This window comes from Peromyscus maniculatus, chromosome 8 (assembly GCF_049852395.1).
Source record: "Peromyscus maniculatus bairdii isolate BWxNUB_F1_BW_parent chromosome 8, HU_Pman_BW_mat_3.1, whole genome shotgun sequence".
NCBI classification, from domain to species: domain Eukaryota; kingdom Metazoa; phylum Chordata; class Mammalia; order Rodentia; family Cricetidae; genus Peromyscus; species Peromyscus maniculatus.
In genome coordinates, this window is record NC_134859.1 from 28,662,540 (window position 1) to 28,678,066 (window position 15,527).

Genomic DNA, 15,527 nt, shown 5'->3' on the forward strand with positions numbered 1-15,527 from the left:
GGCCAGAAGAGGGTGTCAGAATCCCTGAAGCTGGAGTTACAAGTGGTTGTGAGCAGCCCAATGTGGGTGCTGAGAACCCAACTCTGGTCCTCTGCAAGAGCAGCAATATTAATGGCTGAGTCATCTTTCCAGTCCAGAGAAAGGTTTCTTTATTTCCCTGTGGAATTGCTAGGAAAATCTTTTCCAGTCAAACCGTAAGGAATTCACTTCATGGTGTGTCTGCAAGTAGGCAAACTGGCTCTTGGAAAGTCCTGTGGGGCTCTGCAAGGATTTGAGGTTCCTTTTAATTAGTTCTACGATTCATTTCTTTCTCTCTTTTCAAGGTTTTCGAAATGATGTTGTGAACCCCAGGAATAACTTGACTAATAAGATGACGTTCAGATTTCTGATTATTTTTTTCATCAGATGTAGAAATCTGCTTTTTTTTCCACTCAGGGGAAGAATTTTCTTAGTGTCTCCCAGAAGAAAAGATGTTACTCTCTTAAGTACATTAATCAAGAAGGCCAGGCTACACCACAGCTGAAGAATTCCCACTCATTCTAAATGCTCTTGCAAGCACAGGGGACTCCATGGCACATTGTCTTTACAAAGAGTTGCAGGTTAGTGGAAACTCCATTTGGGGATCCATCAGATCCTGGGGCTAGGTAAGGGAACTTGGTGAACTGCACACTGACTCTTCTTTCTTCTGCCCATGAGTGACATGTCATACCTGTTAATTCCTCATTTGCCAAGCCAAATCACAGGGCTTCTGTACATGAAGAGAACTTGGAATATCCCAACCTGCAAACATTGGAAGAAGCATCCTGCAAGAAGAAGACCCAGAATTTTGGTGGATATCTAATGACTGCCATGGTGAGAAAGATGAAGAAGATGAAGAGGAGGAGGAGGAGGAGGAGGAGGAGGAGGAGGAGGAGGAGGAGGAAGAGGAAGAGGAAACAGAATAGATCCCAATTTGTCAAAAAAGTCAGGGTACCACAGCATCAGTATGAGCCAAATTCCCAACCAAGGATAATGAAATCTCATCAGCCATACAACTAAACCCCTGAGCACATTGCTTCAATACAGGTTAAGTTCCCCAGATCTCTTCATCCGCCGTACAAGAGCATCTTGTGAGAGAAGAAACAAGTACAAATGGATAAAACTGACCAAGCTTGTAGTGAGGTCTCTGGAACTGGATCCTGAGCTAGCAGAATGGGAGGTACATTTCTATCTTTTGTGGATTTTTCTGCCTCACTTCTCTCAGGAGACGTTATACAGAGCTATCATATGAGCATTACCCATTTACCTTTTCAGAGTGGGAAGTCCCAACCTGAGCAAGCTGGAAAGTTCATTGTCACCAAAATTACAGGAGTAATTCTTTAATGAGTCATTCCAGAGAGAGAGACACACCAAACTTTTAAAATATAGTCTTTTAGGGAAATATCTGAAGGCCTGGACTTTGCTCCACCAACCCTAATTTGTTTCTCTTATTTGGGTGCAGCCATTTGCCTGCACATATTTGCTTAGTTTAATTTCAAAGCTTTTAAAGTGTTAGTTGAAACAATATTTTTTTTCTAAGTGGGGAAACACTCAAGCTAGTTCAGAATCTCCCCTAATTAAAAAAAGTAGAGTTTTGTACTTTCCAGAGTAAGAAACATGTTTATCATCTCCCTTTAAATCTTACTTGGCAAGAGTCTACAGAGGAGGAGAGGGCAGGAGGCAAAGCCTGATGATTTACTGTTTAGTTATATCTTCTCCCTCTACCCCTTACATTGTTTTTAACATATCAGGGTTAACATAAACACTCAAACCACCACAAAGTAAACATATCCCATCACGTAATTCATGTCCAAAATGAAAATGAAGATATAGCCACAAGGTAAGTTCCCAGAGCACACATGGCAGCTCAAAACTGTAACTCTAGTTCCAGAGTATCTGACTCGGTTTTCTGGCCTTCAGTGGCGGAGGCATGGACATGGTGTACATACCATACATACATTCAGGGAGACACTCATACACATAGTATAAAAAGTAAAATATCTTTAACAAAAGAATAAGGAGATTGAGGGATGATTGCCTTGGCCAGGGTCCCTCAGGTAGACAGTGGTGTAATACGCTTTGTGATCAGTTCTTGTGTTGGTATGTCAATCAAGGTGCTTGATGCCGGCTGTTCTCTTCCTGGCTCAGTTCTTTGGGGAAATGGGTTTGGTGAACATGAGTGCCCACTCTGAGCCTTGTCTGGTCACATAGCCTGAGGCCATAGGGCTGATAGAATTTGCAAGACACAGAAGCTAAAAGTATGTTCTGGCATCAGACAGACTGACTTGGGCTCAACTTTGCAAGGTAACCTTGGCTGACCTCCCCGCCCGCCCCTTTCTTCGAGCACAAAGTAAGAAAGAACACCAGGGCTTGCTGTGTGGCTTTGCTGGGAAGATTAAGACTGTACTATACTTAGTACATTGTATCAGAGACTCCATCATACACACACAGTAAGCTGTAGATTGTGTTGATATTGGAAAAACACTCGTCAACATTATTGAGTAGTTCCTTGATTAGGGAGGGCTGAGTATTTCTGGCAGTGTGAGATGAATCTTAGGGGAAACAGTGGAAAGATACCCATGGGCTGCCCTGGAAGGAAAGGTTCATTTAGGTAACTTTGGAAATTGAACCGTGGCGGGTGGATAGTCTAGAGATGCTCAAGGTGTTCCTGGGAAGATGAGGAACTTAATAACCGAAGAGATGGTGAATGTGAACATGACCCAGCACTGGGGAATTGTAGGTAGGGACCTGTAAAATCTCAATCTCGAGAAGCAGTGCCGCGAGGGAGCGCAAAGATCGCGAGGTGGCGCTGTGACTCCACCTTAGAAGACGATTCTGGCTCGCAAGTAGCCTGCAAGCCCGAATCCGCTCAGAGGATCCTGGGCAGGGTCCTGCTGGTAGGTTTGGCTGAGTCTTTGTGGCAGCCAAGTGAATCAACAGCGATAAAGGGAATGAACACACAAGCAAATCTCCCGGAAGCGGTCTCTTTTTGGACGCGGCATCAATAATCAGAAACTGTCCGCGAGGAACCATTAAGAGCGCGGAACTGTCCAGCAGGGACCGTTGCGCTCTCCGTTCGTGTAATTTGTGGGTGGAAATTACACCTGGTCTGCAGGGAGCTGAGCTGGGCGCTCATCCCGGGCCTGTGGCCATGCCCTGCACTCATCCAGCAGGTTCTCTCCCATCTATAATGCCAAGGAACCTACAGTCTCACTGCTGCCCTTGACACCTCGGTTTCCACCCAGCCTGCTGCTTTCCCGTAGCCAGGCTTAGATTTTAAGGATGTTTTTTACTGCATTCAACACACACAAGTGCACACATGAAACACGTGTGAATTCGGGCTCTCATACTCACTGTATGATCTTGCTCTGTACACGCATACTTGCACACTATACTCACATAAAATATGTCTACACATGACACTCATACACACTCTTGATAGAGATGCACCTGTACTCACTCCCTTGACACCGCGCGTGCGCGCGCGCAGTCCGGCAGAAGTGCTCACACGGAGCCCACAGTGCCCTGCAACTTCTCAGCGCCTACGTGCACCGAATAGGCCCACGAATACGCAGCTGTCTGTCGCTAATGGAAACCTGTTTGCACATTCACACCACGGGCATCTTAAACAAAGGTAGCAAGGAGGACCAGGAAGAGCGCAAATACCCAGAAAGTCATCAAAGACACGAGCGCACCAACTTTTTGTCATTTGGCTATTTTGAGCCCACCTGCCAAACGCGCTTTTCCTTTCTCAACGTTTCCTTTAGGGAAACAGGCCCATTTCTTTCTTAAATCTTTACAGGTACTCCCGCCCCCTTCCTCCTCAGTTTGTGTTTTAAAAGTTAGGCAATGTTAATTTATAAACTGCTGGAGAGTTCCCTTTTAACCACCCTTGGACCCCTATGTGTGGAGGGAGCCGGGTCCAGTCTCTCAGACTGATAGGGAAAATTCTCAAGGGGTACGTTTCCAAGGCAGCAGCAGACTAGAGTTCTTTTTCTGGAACTTCTCCCAATTCAGAATGACCTGGGGTTTTAGGTATCTGTGCTGAGGCCAAGGCAGAATCATCTCTTCCCCCTTCCCCCATGAAAGCTCAGGCAGGTGTCTAGACTTCTGTCCTGTAGTAGGCATCGTGGGCATCGGACAACGCAGCCAAGTCCAGTACTTAAGCTTGCCAGAGTGTACACCTCAGCAGGGAAAGGGTGAGACGATGTGACACAGCTGGAGTTGGTCTTTCCCTGGGGAGCCCTGTTCGGATAGGGCTGGGAGAGAAGCACCCGCATACATTATAGCGCAAACGTGTTTTCAAATATTCACATTCGTTAGGATTTTCCCGAAGACCCTCTCTTCTCGCTCCTGTGCGGGTTGCCCTCAAGGTGATACGCGCCCTCTCTCTTTCTTCATCTTGCTATATGCGACCGGGACCTAACGCACTAGCGATTTCCGGGGGGTGGAGGGTAGATCGATGGTCTATGCCTCTGCCTGGTGGCGGTTTGGCTCCAAGGTTAATAGCTCCAGCACCAGACCAGGAGACAATGACCTAGTAACTTTATTAGCGGTGTGACGGGGGCGGGATGGGGTGGGGGGAAGGGGACACAAGGTTTTTTTTTTTTTTCCCCGCTTCCCTCGCAAACCCTCGGTTTCCTCACCTGTACAATGGGAGTGGCCTTGGTGGAAATTGAGTAATCTCGTGCCCGGTAAACCCAGCAACAAATGGGATCTATTTATTGTCTGGGACGATCCCGGGGGAAACCCGAGAGAGGCCGCAGATCGGTCGGGGAGGGGACAGTTTCGAGAACCCCACCACTCCGGGTCCTATCAGAGGTTGTTTATTCGGCCTCTACCTCCTGGGAGCGGCTATCATTCTCTCCCCCAGTTTTCTTGTTGGTACCAAGAGGAGAAAGGTGATCCCAGGGACAGGGACTGGATGAACAAGGGGGCACTTTTCTGGAGCGCTGCGAGGTCGCAAGCCCGGATCAGAGTCCGGATTTCCGGTGGCGCTCAGGCCTGCGGCTCTCACGCTCCCCATAGCGGTGGATAAATGCCACCCGGGGACAGGTCAGGGTTTAGTGGGTGCGTCGGTCCCAGTGCTCGGCCGCCTCCACCCGCATCCGCCTCATCCTGGGCCTCGCCTGGCTGCACCCTCCCCCCACCCCATCCCCCCCGTAGGCTCTCGCTTTCCCAGGGCTCAAGGTCTCTATCAAGTCTACTGGGTGTCCCACCCCACCCCCACCCCTTATAACGTTCAGGCTTGTCGCTGTCAAATATCTCAGACGCCTAGTGGTCCCGCGACTCCCCAGGAGCAGGCAGCAAGCAGAGGGGCTTCGAGCCTCGCGGCTTTGTCTCCTTTGCCCACTTCCCGTTCCTCCCAGCGCTGAATGAAGCGCCTGTCCACCCACTGGAGGTAGACGCTGCCTCCCGCCGCAAGGAAGCTAAGAAAGGTGAGGGAGTGTGTCCCCCGCCTGTTAGCCCTGGGGGCGGGGGTCCTTAAGAAGAAGACAGTAGAATGCCTTCCGGACCAGTCCCAAGCCTGGCCTCCTGGGGGCAGACGAGCAAAAGCCACCTCCTCTTTCCCTGGGACATTCCCTCTGGCCCCAGTTCCACTGAATTCAAGGGGTCTTTCTTTTTACTGAAGGGCGAGCAGGGGAGCACGTTTCTACCCGAGCCCATACAAGTTAGTGTGCCACTTATTGTGCCCAAGAGAGAGAATTTGAGTTTACAGAAGTTTGGGACGGCCAGGGTGTGAGAAGCCGTGCTTAGGGCATGTAGGGGGAGGGACTTCTTGTGACCTGGCCTCAACTTCCTCTAACACCAGAGGACCCCAAAAGCTGGGCAACCCTGCCTGGCATTATAGACTCTCTGAGTTCCTGTCCATGACCCCGACCATCCTGAAGGAGATTGTAGGAACTGTTAGAAGTTCATACTCCTTTGCTGTAACTCCTTCTGATAAACCGGCTGTGTTCTTTCCTCAGTTACAGTCTTTCCCCTCTCACGCACCCCCCCCTTTGGTTTTTCCCTCAGAGATGAGAGCAGTGAAGAATTACTAAATGTCTTTGAATATAGATTCCTAGGTACCAATGCCAGACGCTCTGGTTCTGCGCCTATGAATGAGGCCTGCGAATCTGAATGCCCAACAAGTATGTCTCTCCTTCATGTCACACACACAGACACAGACAGGCAGACGGACAGACAGACAGACAGACACACACACACACACACACACACACACACACACACACACACACGGTCTATTACTCTGTGGTCCTGGGTATCATTCTCAGTTTTCTTTCCCGCTTTCTCTCTAGCCTCTTACCTCTTAGACATTTATTACTGGATGCAAAAGCCAATGCTAAAACACTCTGGTTAATGAAAATAAGGTACGCCCACCGTCCCAGGTGAGGTGTCTGCTGCCTGTCCTCAGTAAAGGGAATTAATATTATCCGAAGATTCTTGCCTCCTTCTCTTTGTGTTCTTCTTCTCTGGCTTGGTGGATGGATGTGAAAATTGCTTCCTTTGTAGTTAGTTCCTGGATAATTGGGCTGTTAAAGATACCATTCCCTGTGCCAGTTTCACTTTGGGGAGAGTGGATTTCATGTGCTTACTGACACCGGGGCCTTTGTAGATGACCTCCAGAAGTCCATGTTCTCTGTGACTCCAGCTAATCACAGACCTCAGTGTGACTGCATTTCTCCTTTTTCGGGGAATAATCTTTTCCTGACTGTGTGCTCCCCATCACTGGGACATATACTCTGTTACATACCACTTTAAATGCTTTGGTCTGATTACTGAAGAGAAAAGTGGAGTTAAAGAGAGGAAGGCCTGAGTCGTAAGCTAGGTCTTCCTGGGACCCATTGTTGGAGGATGGCCCCTGCTTTCTGATGTCCCTACTTTCAAGGGAAGGGGCTGATAAGCTAACAGGATCCTGAGCTTCCAGTTTTGGAAAAAGTTTAATAGGCCCAGATTCAACTGTGCATTTAAATTCTATAGAGATGCAGATCTGGGTGTCTACAACCACACAACTCTTTCCATCTTTTTTACACACACACACTCACCACCAACAGTGTTCCTGAAACTCTGGCAGATGCTATGGGGATCCTGATAGGTCAGATGATCTCTACAGGAATGGCTTGGAGGAGATGCATTAATTATGGTACCAGAAAGAAATGTCCTAGCACATGTATCATCTAGATAAATGAGCTAGAGGGGAGATAAAGTTGTATCTGAGTACAGTGGCCATGTGTGCACCTGTAGGCTTGGAATAAACTCACTCTTTCATCATGAAAGGGCTTCACCTTCCTCCTCCGCCAGAACCACAAAGCATACCCCTTGCTTGTCTTAATTCTTTCATTCAGCAGAGACACGTGTACTTTTCCATCACTGACCCCAATACATTCTCTAAATCAAATGGCCAAGGAAGGGCAGCAGAAAGGGAACCTGGATTTCAGGCAAAGAATTTCCCCGAAGCAGTTCTTAGTAGATTCGGCTGCACCCAGGGACGTCCTCTGGGGGTAATAATACAGTTTGCCATGAGCTTATTCGACGTTGCAACTGTAAGGAAAAAAAATGATGGGGCAGGCACATTACCCATAGCCGTCTGTTTCCTCCCTAGCCACAACACAGAGGCCAAAAGGCTTGCGGTAGAAGGCAAGTTACCCTTCCTTCCTCCTTCTCTTCTTTCCTTCCTTTCCTCCCCTTGTGTTCTTCCACCTTCTTCGCTTCCTCCTTCTCCTCTCCCATCCACCTCTCTTCTCTGTTTCCCAGTCCCCCTCCTTGTGGTTGTGACTAAAGTTGGCTCAAGCTGCCTTCCCCTCTAGCAGAAAGAACCCCGTGTGCCCAATAACCAACAAATCAGAGAAGGCAACATCCTTGTTGCTTTGATAAAAAATAAAACTACTTTGCGGAGCAGGAGAGGGAGTAGGGGATTGAATCTGAGGATATTTAGAGTCACACCCTGGCACAGCCCCAGCGACCCATTCATTCTACCATCTGCACATCTGGGGGTGGGGTGGGGGTGGGGGCTGCAGGAGAGAACCGAGCAAGTAAGAACAGTGCCCAGCAGAAACTGCGTCTGGGTTAGCACGGAGTCATTTCAGAGGCCGGCTGAGGACAGAGTCTGGATCCTCCACTCCCAGGAGATCTACTAAAGCCTCATTTGTTGGGGCTTTGGGCTCCTCTACGGATCCTGACACGGAGGCGGAGTGTCCTTCCGCGGGCCCTCAAGTCTCAATCTCACGCACACAAATTCCATCCCGCCATTGCTTCAGAGTGAAGAGCTGGGCACCTGGGATGCGCATCCTGCCTTTTCTGCCTCGTCAGTCCTTTTTCCTCCACTTTTGCCCCCGAAGTCCCAAGACAGCGGAACAAGGTACCAGGTGTCTGCCCAAGGAGACGCAGACTGCCATGGTGCAGACCCTCTCAGCCCAGATCCCTGAGAAGGATATCTCCATCTCCTTCCCTCTGCCCCCTTTCTCGCTCCTCACGGCCCCGCTCCTGCTCTTTCCCAGCTAGAAGCCGGTGCTCAGTGCTCCCTCGCTCGCCACTTTGCCGGGAACTTTGGCGACTCCCCTGCGCCACCCGGAGAAGGATGTTAATGAGGGAGTGTGGCCCGGCTCTGTGAACAAGCCAGCTCAGGAGCTGCGATTGGCTGCGGCAAGGCGGAAGGATGACGTTATGCAAAGAAGGGGCGTGGCCAGACTGTGAGGGCCCCGCCTCTTTCCCTTTGGGGTTAGTGTGCCTGTGTTTAGCTCTGGGGAGAGTCAAACTGGATTCCACAGGGAGAGCCTGCAAATCACTTCTATTTTAGCAAGGAGAAAACAGAATCTCCATCCAGCAGGGTCCACCCCTCTCTTTCTCCCTCTCCTCTCTCTTTCTATCTCTTTCCCTCCCCCCTTCCTCTTTCCCTCTCTCTCCCCTTCCCCCCACCCTCTCCGGTGTATCTGTCTACAGCAACCAGCGTCCTCATCTACAAGCACGGAAAGGAAAGAAACATCTTTGGTTGAGAGAGGAGGAAAAAAAAGAGAGAGAGAGAGAGGAAAAAAAAACTTGCCTGATTGTGGAAAATGACACTTCAAGTAGCCAAGCCGGCTTCGAGAGTCGTATCTATTGTTTCTTAAATTGTCATCAGGGTGGTTTTTTTTCTTCCTGCTTCAAGTGAAGGTACCTCTACAAAAGGAAACTCCAGCCCCTCCTGTTCGCCAACGGCCTGTGATTACTACTACAAAAAAAAAAAAAAAAAAAAAAAAAAAAAAGCAAAAAAAAAAAAAAGCACCCAAACTCAAAATCAACCAACCAAACAACCCCCAACAGCCAAGCATACATCTCTATTTTTTCTTAATTTTGGTCTTTTCGTTGGATTTTCCCTTTCTTTTTTTCCTCGCCCCCCCCTTGTTATCGCTCAGTTTTGAGCGAAGGTTTACATTTTTAAAAATTTTGCTTTTCAGCCCGCCGCCTTGATGTAGCGCGAGTTTCGTCGACTCGAAAAAAAAAAATCTGTGGTTGGCGTTTTTCTTCTTTTTCTTTTTTTTTTTTTTTTCAATATTTTCAAAGGGGAGGAGATTTTCCACAAGAAAAGGTTGTTTTCATGTTTGGGATCCAGGAAAGCATCCAACGGAGTGGAAGCAGTATGAAGGAAGAGCCGCTGGGCAGCGGCATGAACGCGGTGCGGACGTGGATGCAGGGCGCCGGGGTGCTGGACGCCAACACAGCGGCGCAGAGGTGGGTACCGCTCGGGGACGGACCGCGGCGGAGAGGCCGCGGGCTAGCGGGAGAGCCCGGAGGCGGCGGCGGCGGCGGCGGCGCGGCTACCCGGGGCCCGGCCACGCGAGTGCGTCTGCCGCTGTGCAGCGCTCGCCGCCGGGGCTCCGCGCTCCCCGGCTGCGCAGCACTTGGCGCCGGCGGCCGGAGAACTACGAGCTGCGGAGCTGCTGGAGGGAGCCGAGCCCAAGCTTCACCGGCACTCTCCGCAGCCTGCTCTGCGACTGTTTTCATTTTGTTTTAACCCAGAAGAGGCGTCTCACCAGCACGGTGTTGGATGGCTGTGCTTTTCTCACCGCTTGTTTTCTTTTCTGGGTGGTTATATTTTTTCCCTCTTCCTCCCCTTCCCTTCGCTTCCTTTCCCCCTTATTTCTCTTCAATTCTTCCCTTTCTTTCTCTTTTCTTCTTGCCCCTTTTCCTTCTTTCTTACTTAATTTTATTCTCTCTCCCCCTCTTCCTTCCTTTCCTTTACGTTTCACATTTCTTTTCTTTCTCCCCGCCTTTTCTTTCTTTTTTCTACCTTCTTTCTTTTTTTCCTTATCCTTTTCCTTCCTTCTTACACCCTTGTGTTCCCACTCTTTTTTTTCTTTCCTCCTTTCTCACCTTCGCTCTTCTTTCTTTCCTCACCTCGTGGTCTCCCTGTTCTTTCTCCCCGTTTCTCTCCCGGAGTCTTCCCTGACTTCTGTCTGGTTCTCTGCTCGCCCCCTCAGTTTTTCTCCCTAGTCCTAGTTTTTCTCACCTCGCCTGCAGAACAGCCATTTCCAACTTTAATTCTCACATTTCCTAAAAGCCTTCCTTGGCTCCCCGTCACCTTGACGTCCTCCAGTCCCCCTCTCACTCTTCAGAGTCTACACTGAGTGGCTTGGAGGCCATGCCCTTGGAGGCCAACTTGAGGAACTTCCCTGAGCACAACCAGAACCCTGTCCAGGGGCTCTTGGTCCCAAGTGAGAATTGGTACCCTATCCTTTTCATTCCTGGCCACCAGCTGGGCTTATGGGAGTGGAAAACTTGGTGGCCCCAGGCCCCATTAGACGGAAAGGGGGCAGAAGGAGAAGGAAGAGTAATTACATCATTCCAGTTTTGGGGGGGACTAGAGACAACTGTCCCTGTACTATATCCATGCCGGCTGAGCACAGGGTAGGGAGTGGTTGGGAGTGAGAGTGAATTGGGTAACAAGGCTGGAAGCGAAAGTGTGTGTGTGTGTGTGTGTGTGTGTGTGTGTGTGTGTGTGTGTGTGTGTTGCCCGGTTTTGTCCGGCAGTTTGGGCTGTCAGTGCGATGCCCCCGGGCGCCCCAGTCTCTAGACCCTGGTGGAGCTGCTTAGCCAGCAGCCGCCGAGGCTTTTTGGGTTTCTGGAATGTGTGGAGATGATTTCTCAGAATGGCAAAACTTTGTCAAGACAGGTCTTTTATTAAAAAAAACAAAACCAAACAGCATCAACAACCACACACAACAATAAAACAAAACATCCCAGTTCCTGTTCCCATGGCGATCGATCATTTCTAATAGTCGCGAGTCCCAATCTGGGACCCTTCTCCCCTTGCTTGTGTTTGCGGAGAAAATTAGCGTGCTGAGGCCGGGCACGGGCAGCTGGCCGAGGCTGAGGAGGTTTCCTGGAGGGTGGCTGCAGCAGCTATCAGCCTAGCATGCCTGCATTTCGTTTCCACCTGCCCACTTACTAGTGAGATTTGGAGGCGCAGTTGGAGCCCATTCCCACGCCTTATCCTTCGAAGTTGTAAAGTGCGCAGTTTGTTTCTAACCTCCTTTACCTCACCCACGGTCACGTTTCCTGTGCACGCAGCGCGCTTCAAGTGGAGTAAAGAGTGTAGCGTTTTATCTCGCGCCCAAAACCCAAACAAAACTTTCACACCTCTGAGTCCTGAGGACCCGCTGTTTCTGGACGGGGAGCTCAGGGACAGGAGTGGCATGTGTGCGGTTCTTCAGCTCCGCCTGGGCTCCTGAAGGGTCATGGAAGGCGCCCAGGGCATGTTTTGGGAGCAGAGGAGGTGGGTGTTGGGGGGGTCGCTCGCATGTCCTGGGTGACAATGGGAGTGCGGGACAACGTCTGGCTTAGCGATCTAACTCTGCGTCTTTGGTCGCAGCGGGGTGGGTCTGGCCCGGGCTCACTTTGAGAAGCAGCCGCCTTCTAATCTGCGGAAATCCAACTTCTTCCACTTCGTCCTGGCCCTCTACGACAGACAGGGTCAGCCCGTGGAGATTGAGAGGACTGCCTTTGTGGGGTTCGTGGAGAAGGAAAAAGTAAGTGGGCGCAGCGCCGTCCCCAGAAGTCCCAGGCTCAGGGAGCAGGCCAAGCAGCCTTAGAAGCCGCCACCGAGCGAGCAAAGCTATCTTCATACTCCTGTGAGCGCCCCCCCTCCCGAGTCACTTCCCGTCCTGGACGAATCCAGGCTCCTGGGACACAAGGTCCTGCTCCAGAAGGTTAGCATGCAGCCCCCAGAACTGGAGACAGTCCAGGCAAAATGAACCCGACTTCAGTCTAGCTTGGGAGCCCGGGATGTGGTAGCTGTGAACTATCAGACCATGCATTGCTTTCCTCAGATGGCTCAGGCTGCAGTCCCCAGGTTCTAGGTAGAGTCTCACCCATGTGCACCTCAGGGAATTTTCTGGAATGGGACAGAGAGAGAGGAGAGAGCAGTTTGGGAGGGAGGTGGAGAAGGGATTAACTCTTGGCCACAATTTCTGTTGCTATCTGGGCTGGCTGGCTTCACAGGCCAGGGGGGTCCCATTCGGGAAAAGTTGCCTTGAAGTTGGTGCACTCGCTCACCCAGACCTCTCTCCTCGTCCCTTGTGTCTTTGGGCCCTGCTGCAAACCAGGAAGCCAACAGCGAAAAGACCAATAATGGAATCCACTACCGGCTCCAGCTCCTCTACAGCAATGGTGAGGCTCCTGTCGGGTCGGTGCCAGCACCCTGGGGCTCCGGGTCAGGGCAGGGGGCTCACGGAGCTCCAGGTGGACGAAAGCCCCCCAGCGAAGCTCAGTCGTCAGCCACCCTCCAGGTGAACAGGCCTCTCCGAAATTTCATCCTAGGAAGTTTCTCACCTGAGGAGGCGGAGGGCGGCTTGGTCAGCCCAGGGCTGACCGGAGGCCACTTGGCCCTAACTAGACCACTCTGCTGGCTTCTCTCCCCCCTTTCTTGAAGCCTGTTTTGCTCGGCCCAAATTCCAGGTCGCAGGGCTCCTCGGTTCTGGGTGGCTAGGGATGGTGGTGGTCCTGATGGATCCCGGCGACTGCAGAGGGGCTCTAGTCTGGGGAGGGAGAATGGCCAGGTGTGTGTGTGTGTGGGGGGGTCCCACTTCATTTCTAACTCCAGTGCTTGGTGGAGTCTGGCTTCCAGGGGGAGGGGGCATCTGAACGAGGCCCACAGATCCCTTCTGGATTCTCGGGAGGGACATCCTGGCTCTCCGGGTTCGGTTCAGGACAGCAGGAGTTCCCCTTGGCCTTGGGCCCCTTCGTATGCAGCTTTTGTTTGTTGCTCTTGTTACTTGTATTGTGGAGTTCTTTTTTTTTTTTTTCTTCAGGGTTTATCCTCTCTCTTAATTTTCCTTCCTCCCTCCACCCCCAGGGATAAGGACTGAACAAGACTTCTATGTGCGCCTCATCGACTCCATGACCAAGCAGGTAAGTTTCTTAGAATTCCACACTGTGCGGATGACTCTCGGGTCACGACATTTGCTGCGGGTCACGACATTTGCTGCAGTTCAAAAGCTGGTTGTGCCACCACTGAGAGATGACTCGAACGAACCCCAGCTCTCAAAGCCAGGGTGGCCCTGGCAAAGTGGTGGCAGCGCAGGCTTCCCGGAACATTCTTGTGGTAGCGCCTCCGCCTGGGGATCCGCTAGAGGCTCTTTTCCCTCCCTGGGAAACCCAGGCCTGGTGATTAAGACCTGTGATGCTGAAGTGAAGGTGTAAGGACTGGACTTCCTCTGACTTGGCTAAAAGAGCCCGAGAGACCCGCCCACCCTCAAGAGGCAGTATGGCCTGAACTTCTGAAAGACAAGCTAGCCAGGCTTTATCCAAGGCCCAGGCCTGAGGAACTTGAGGGTGCGGGGTGGGATGAGGAGGCAAACGCTGGCTTCTCCAGGAGTGCAGAGCAGAATGAAGTTTGCAAATGACTTCTGCACGGATTTTTATTTTTTTGAAAGGCGGTGGTATAGGAAAATAATGTTGCAAGTGGGAGTGTACAATGGTTCGAGGGTATTTTGCAAACACCCTCCTGCTTTGGCCTCCAAGTTTGGCTGGGAGCCAGGCAACAAAAGCTAGCTAGCTTTCTGTCTTAAAGGTACACGGAAGGCATTTTCTTAGGCTTTGCCAATGCTCGGTGTCAGGCAGTATACATTAAGGTTGAGTTATGTTTTAAAAGATACAATTATGAGCCAAGTTAGAAGCAAGGCTTGACATTTTAATGAGGCGCAGGAGTTGTTTTTTTTTTTTTTTTAACTTCCCCCATTTCTTAATTTTAAGAAAAAGTATAGTTTCAGAATGAAGTAACTGGTTAGTTGAAGTAACAGAAAAAAGACAGCTTTATTGAGAGGAGGAAATAATTCAGAATAAAAAGAAAAGTTATCTATTTACAGCAAATAGCAATTTAGTACTAGGGTTAAAAATGCGTTTACTTGATTGTCATTTAGAAATATTCCCTTTAAAACAAGGAGGGGTGCACTTTCTTCACTGGTTTAGACAGTTTGGAATTAGGGTGTGCATGCATAATTAAAGATAGCTTCAGATCTGCCTGGCTGTAATGTGCTCAATACACATTAATAAGCTGTTGGGAGTTTGAAATCTTAGCAGAAAGCATTTAATAATAGCTCATGTTGATTATCATGTTCATATTTATTGTGACTCAAGTAAAATATATGAAATTGTGGGTATGAAGTATATTTTTTAAAGTAATAGTCTCTGAAAAAATTGATGTCATGTTATTTCCTTTAACTATTTTTCTCTCTGGAAGATTGTGTTCATTTCTTAGTTGACAGCTCAGAGTAAATTTCCATTTATTGTTTCAATCATAGTTATTTTCTTGACTGCATTTGATGGCTATATAGGATAATTGTCTTCCCTTTGGACTCTAAATTTTTTAATTTTCCCCCTGCTGATCAGAAGCACACAAAAAAAACAACAACTTGATTTTAGCAACTTTTAATTTGATGTCAAAACAAAAATATATTAGGTGGAATTTTGTTTTTCAAAAATTGTTTTGATGTGATGGGTATCCTTTCTTGCCCTTCTCATCAGAGAGGAGTAGGAACAGGGGAGCCAGAGGGAAGAGAATGGACACTGCCCATACTCTCCTTGTGTTTATTCGGACTTACTTTTTAAGATAAAGGCATGCAGTGTAAGGCCGATGTGTTCATGGGACACTGACCACTGAAACTGTAGGCCACACTAGACAAGCACTGTTCCAAGGAGCATAAAATTAGGACATGTTGGAAGAGATTGTTTTTGTCTGACTCAAACCTCCACTTCAATTCTGATCTCCCTAAACTAATAGTGCTACCAAGAATTCATTTTATCAACATACTTTCTCATATGAGAACAGCGGAAGGATTTTTAAAAATATAAAACAATACATCAAATATTTCACTAACAAGGCCATAGAGCTTTTTTTTTTTTTTTTTAATCTACAGATGACGGTATCTTTGACTATTTGATAGCATCATAAATGCTATGGGGAGGGAAAGAGGGGAAATGATTCATTTTAAAAAAATAACAGGAATAAAAATTATTTGCCATATATTACA

General features: G+C 49.2%; 1 protein-coding gene across 9 annotated transcripts in view; it reads left to right on the forward strand.

Moving 5' to 3' along the window:
• Positions 1 to 8,975: 8,975 nt before the first annotated feature.
• Ebf1 (EBF transcription factor 1) overlaps positions 8,976 to 15,527 on the forward strand; it is a 389,332-nt gene continuing 382,780 nt past the window's right edge. For 2 of the 9 annotated variants that reach the window (XM_042283865.2, XM_042283864.2), the window contains exons 1-4: positions 9,015 to 9,729; positions 11,870 to 12,026; positions 12,603 to 12,666; positions 13,352 to 13,407. In XM_042283865.2, coding sequence (XP_042139799.1) covers positions 9,596 to 9,729; positions 11,870 to 12,026; positions 12,603 to 12,666; positions 13,352 to 13,407 — 411 coding nt within the window. In that variant the 5' untranslated portion in view covers positions 9,015 to 9,595. Of the gene's footprint in view, positions 9,730 to 10,530; positions 10,723 to 11,610; positions 11,774 to 11,869; positions 12,027 to 12,602; positions 12,786 to 13,351; positions 13,408 to 15,527 lie in introns of those variants that run through there. The other 7 variants (XM_042283868.2, XM_042283869.2, XM_042283866.2 and 4 more) reach the window with 6 other exon arrangements.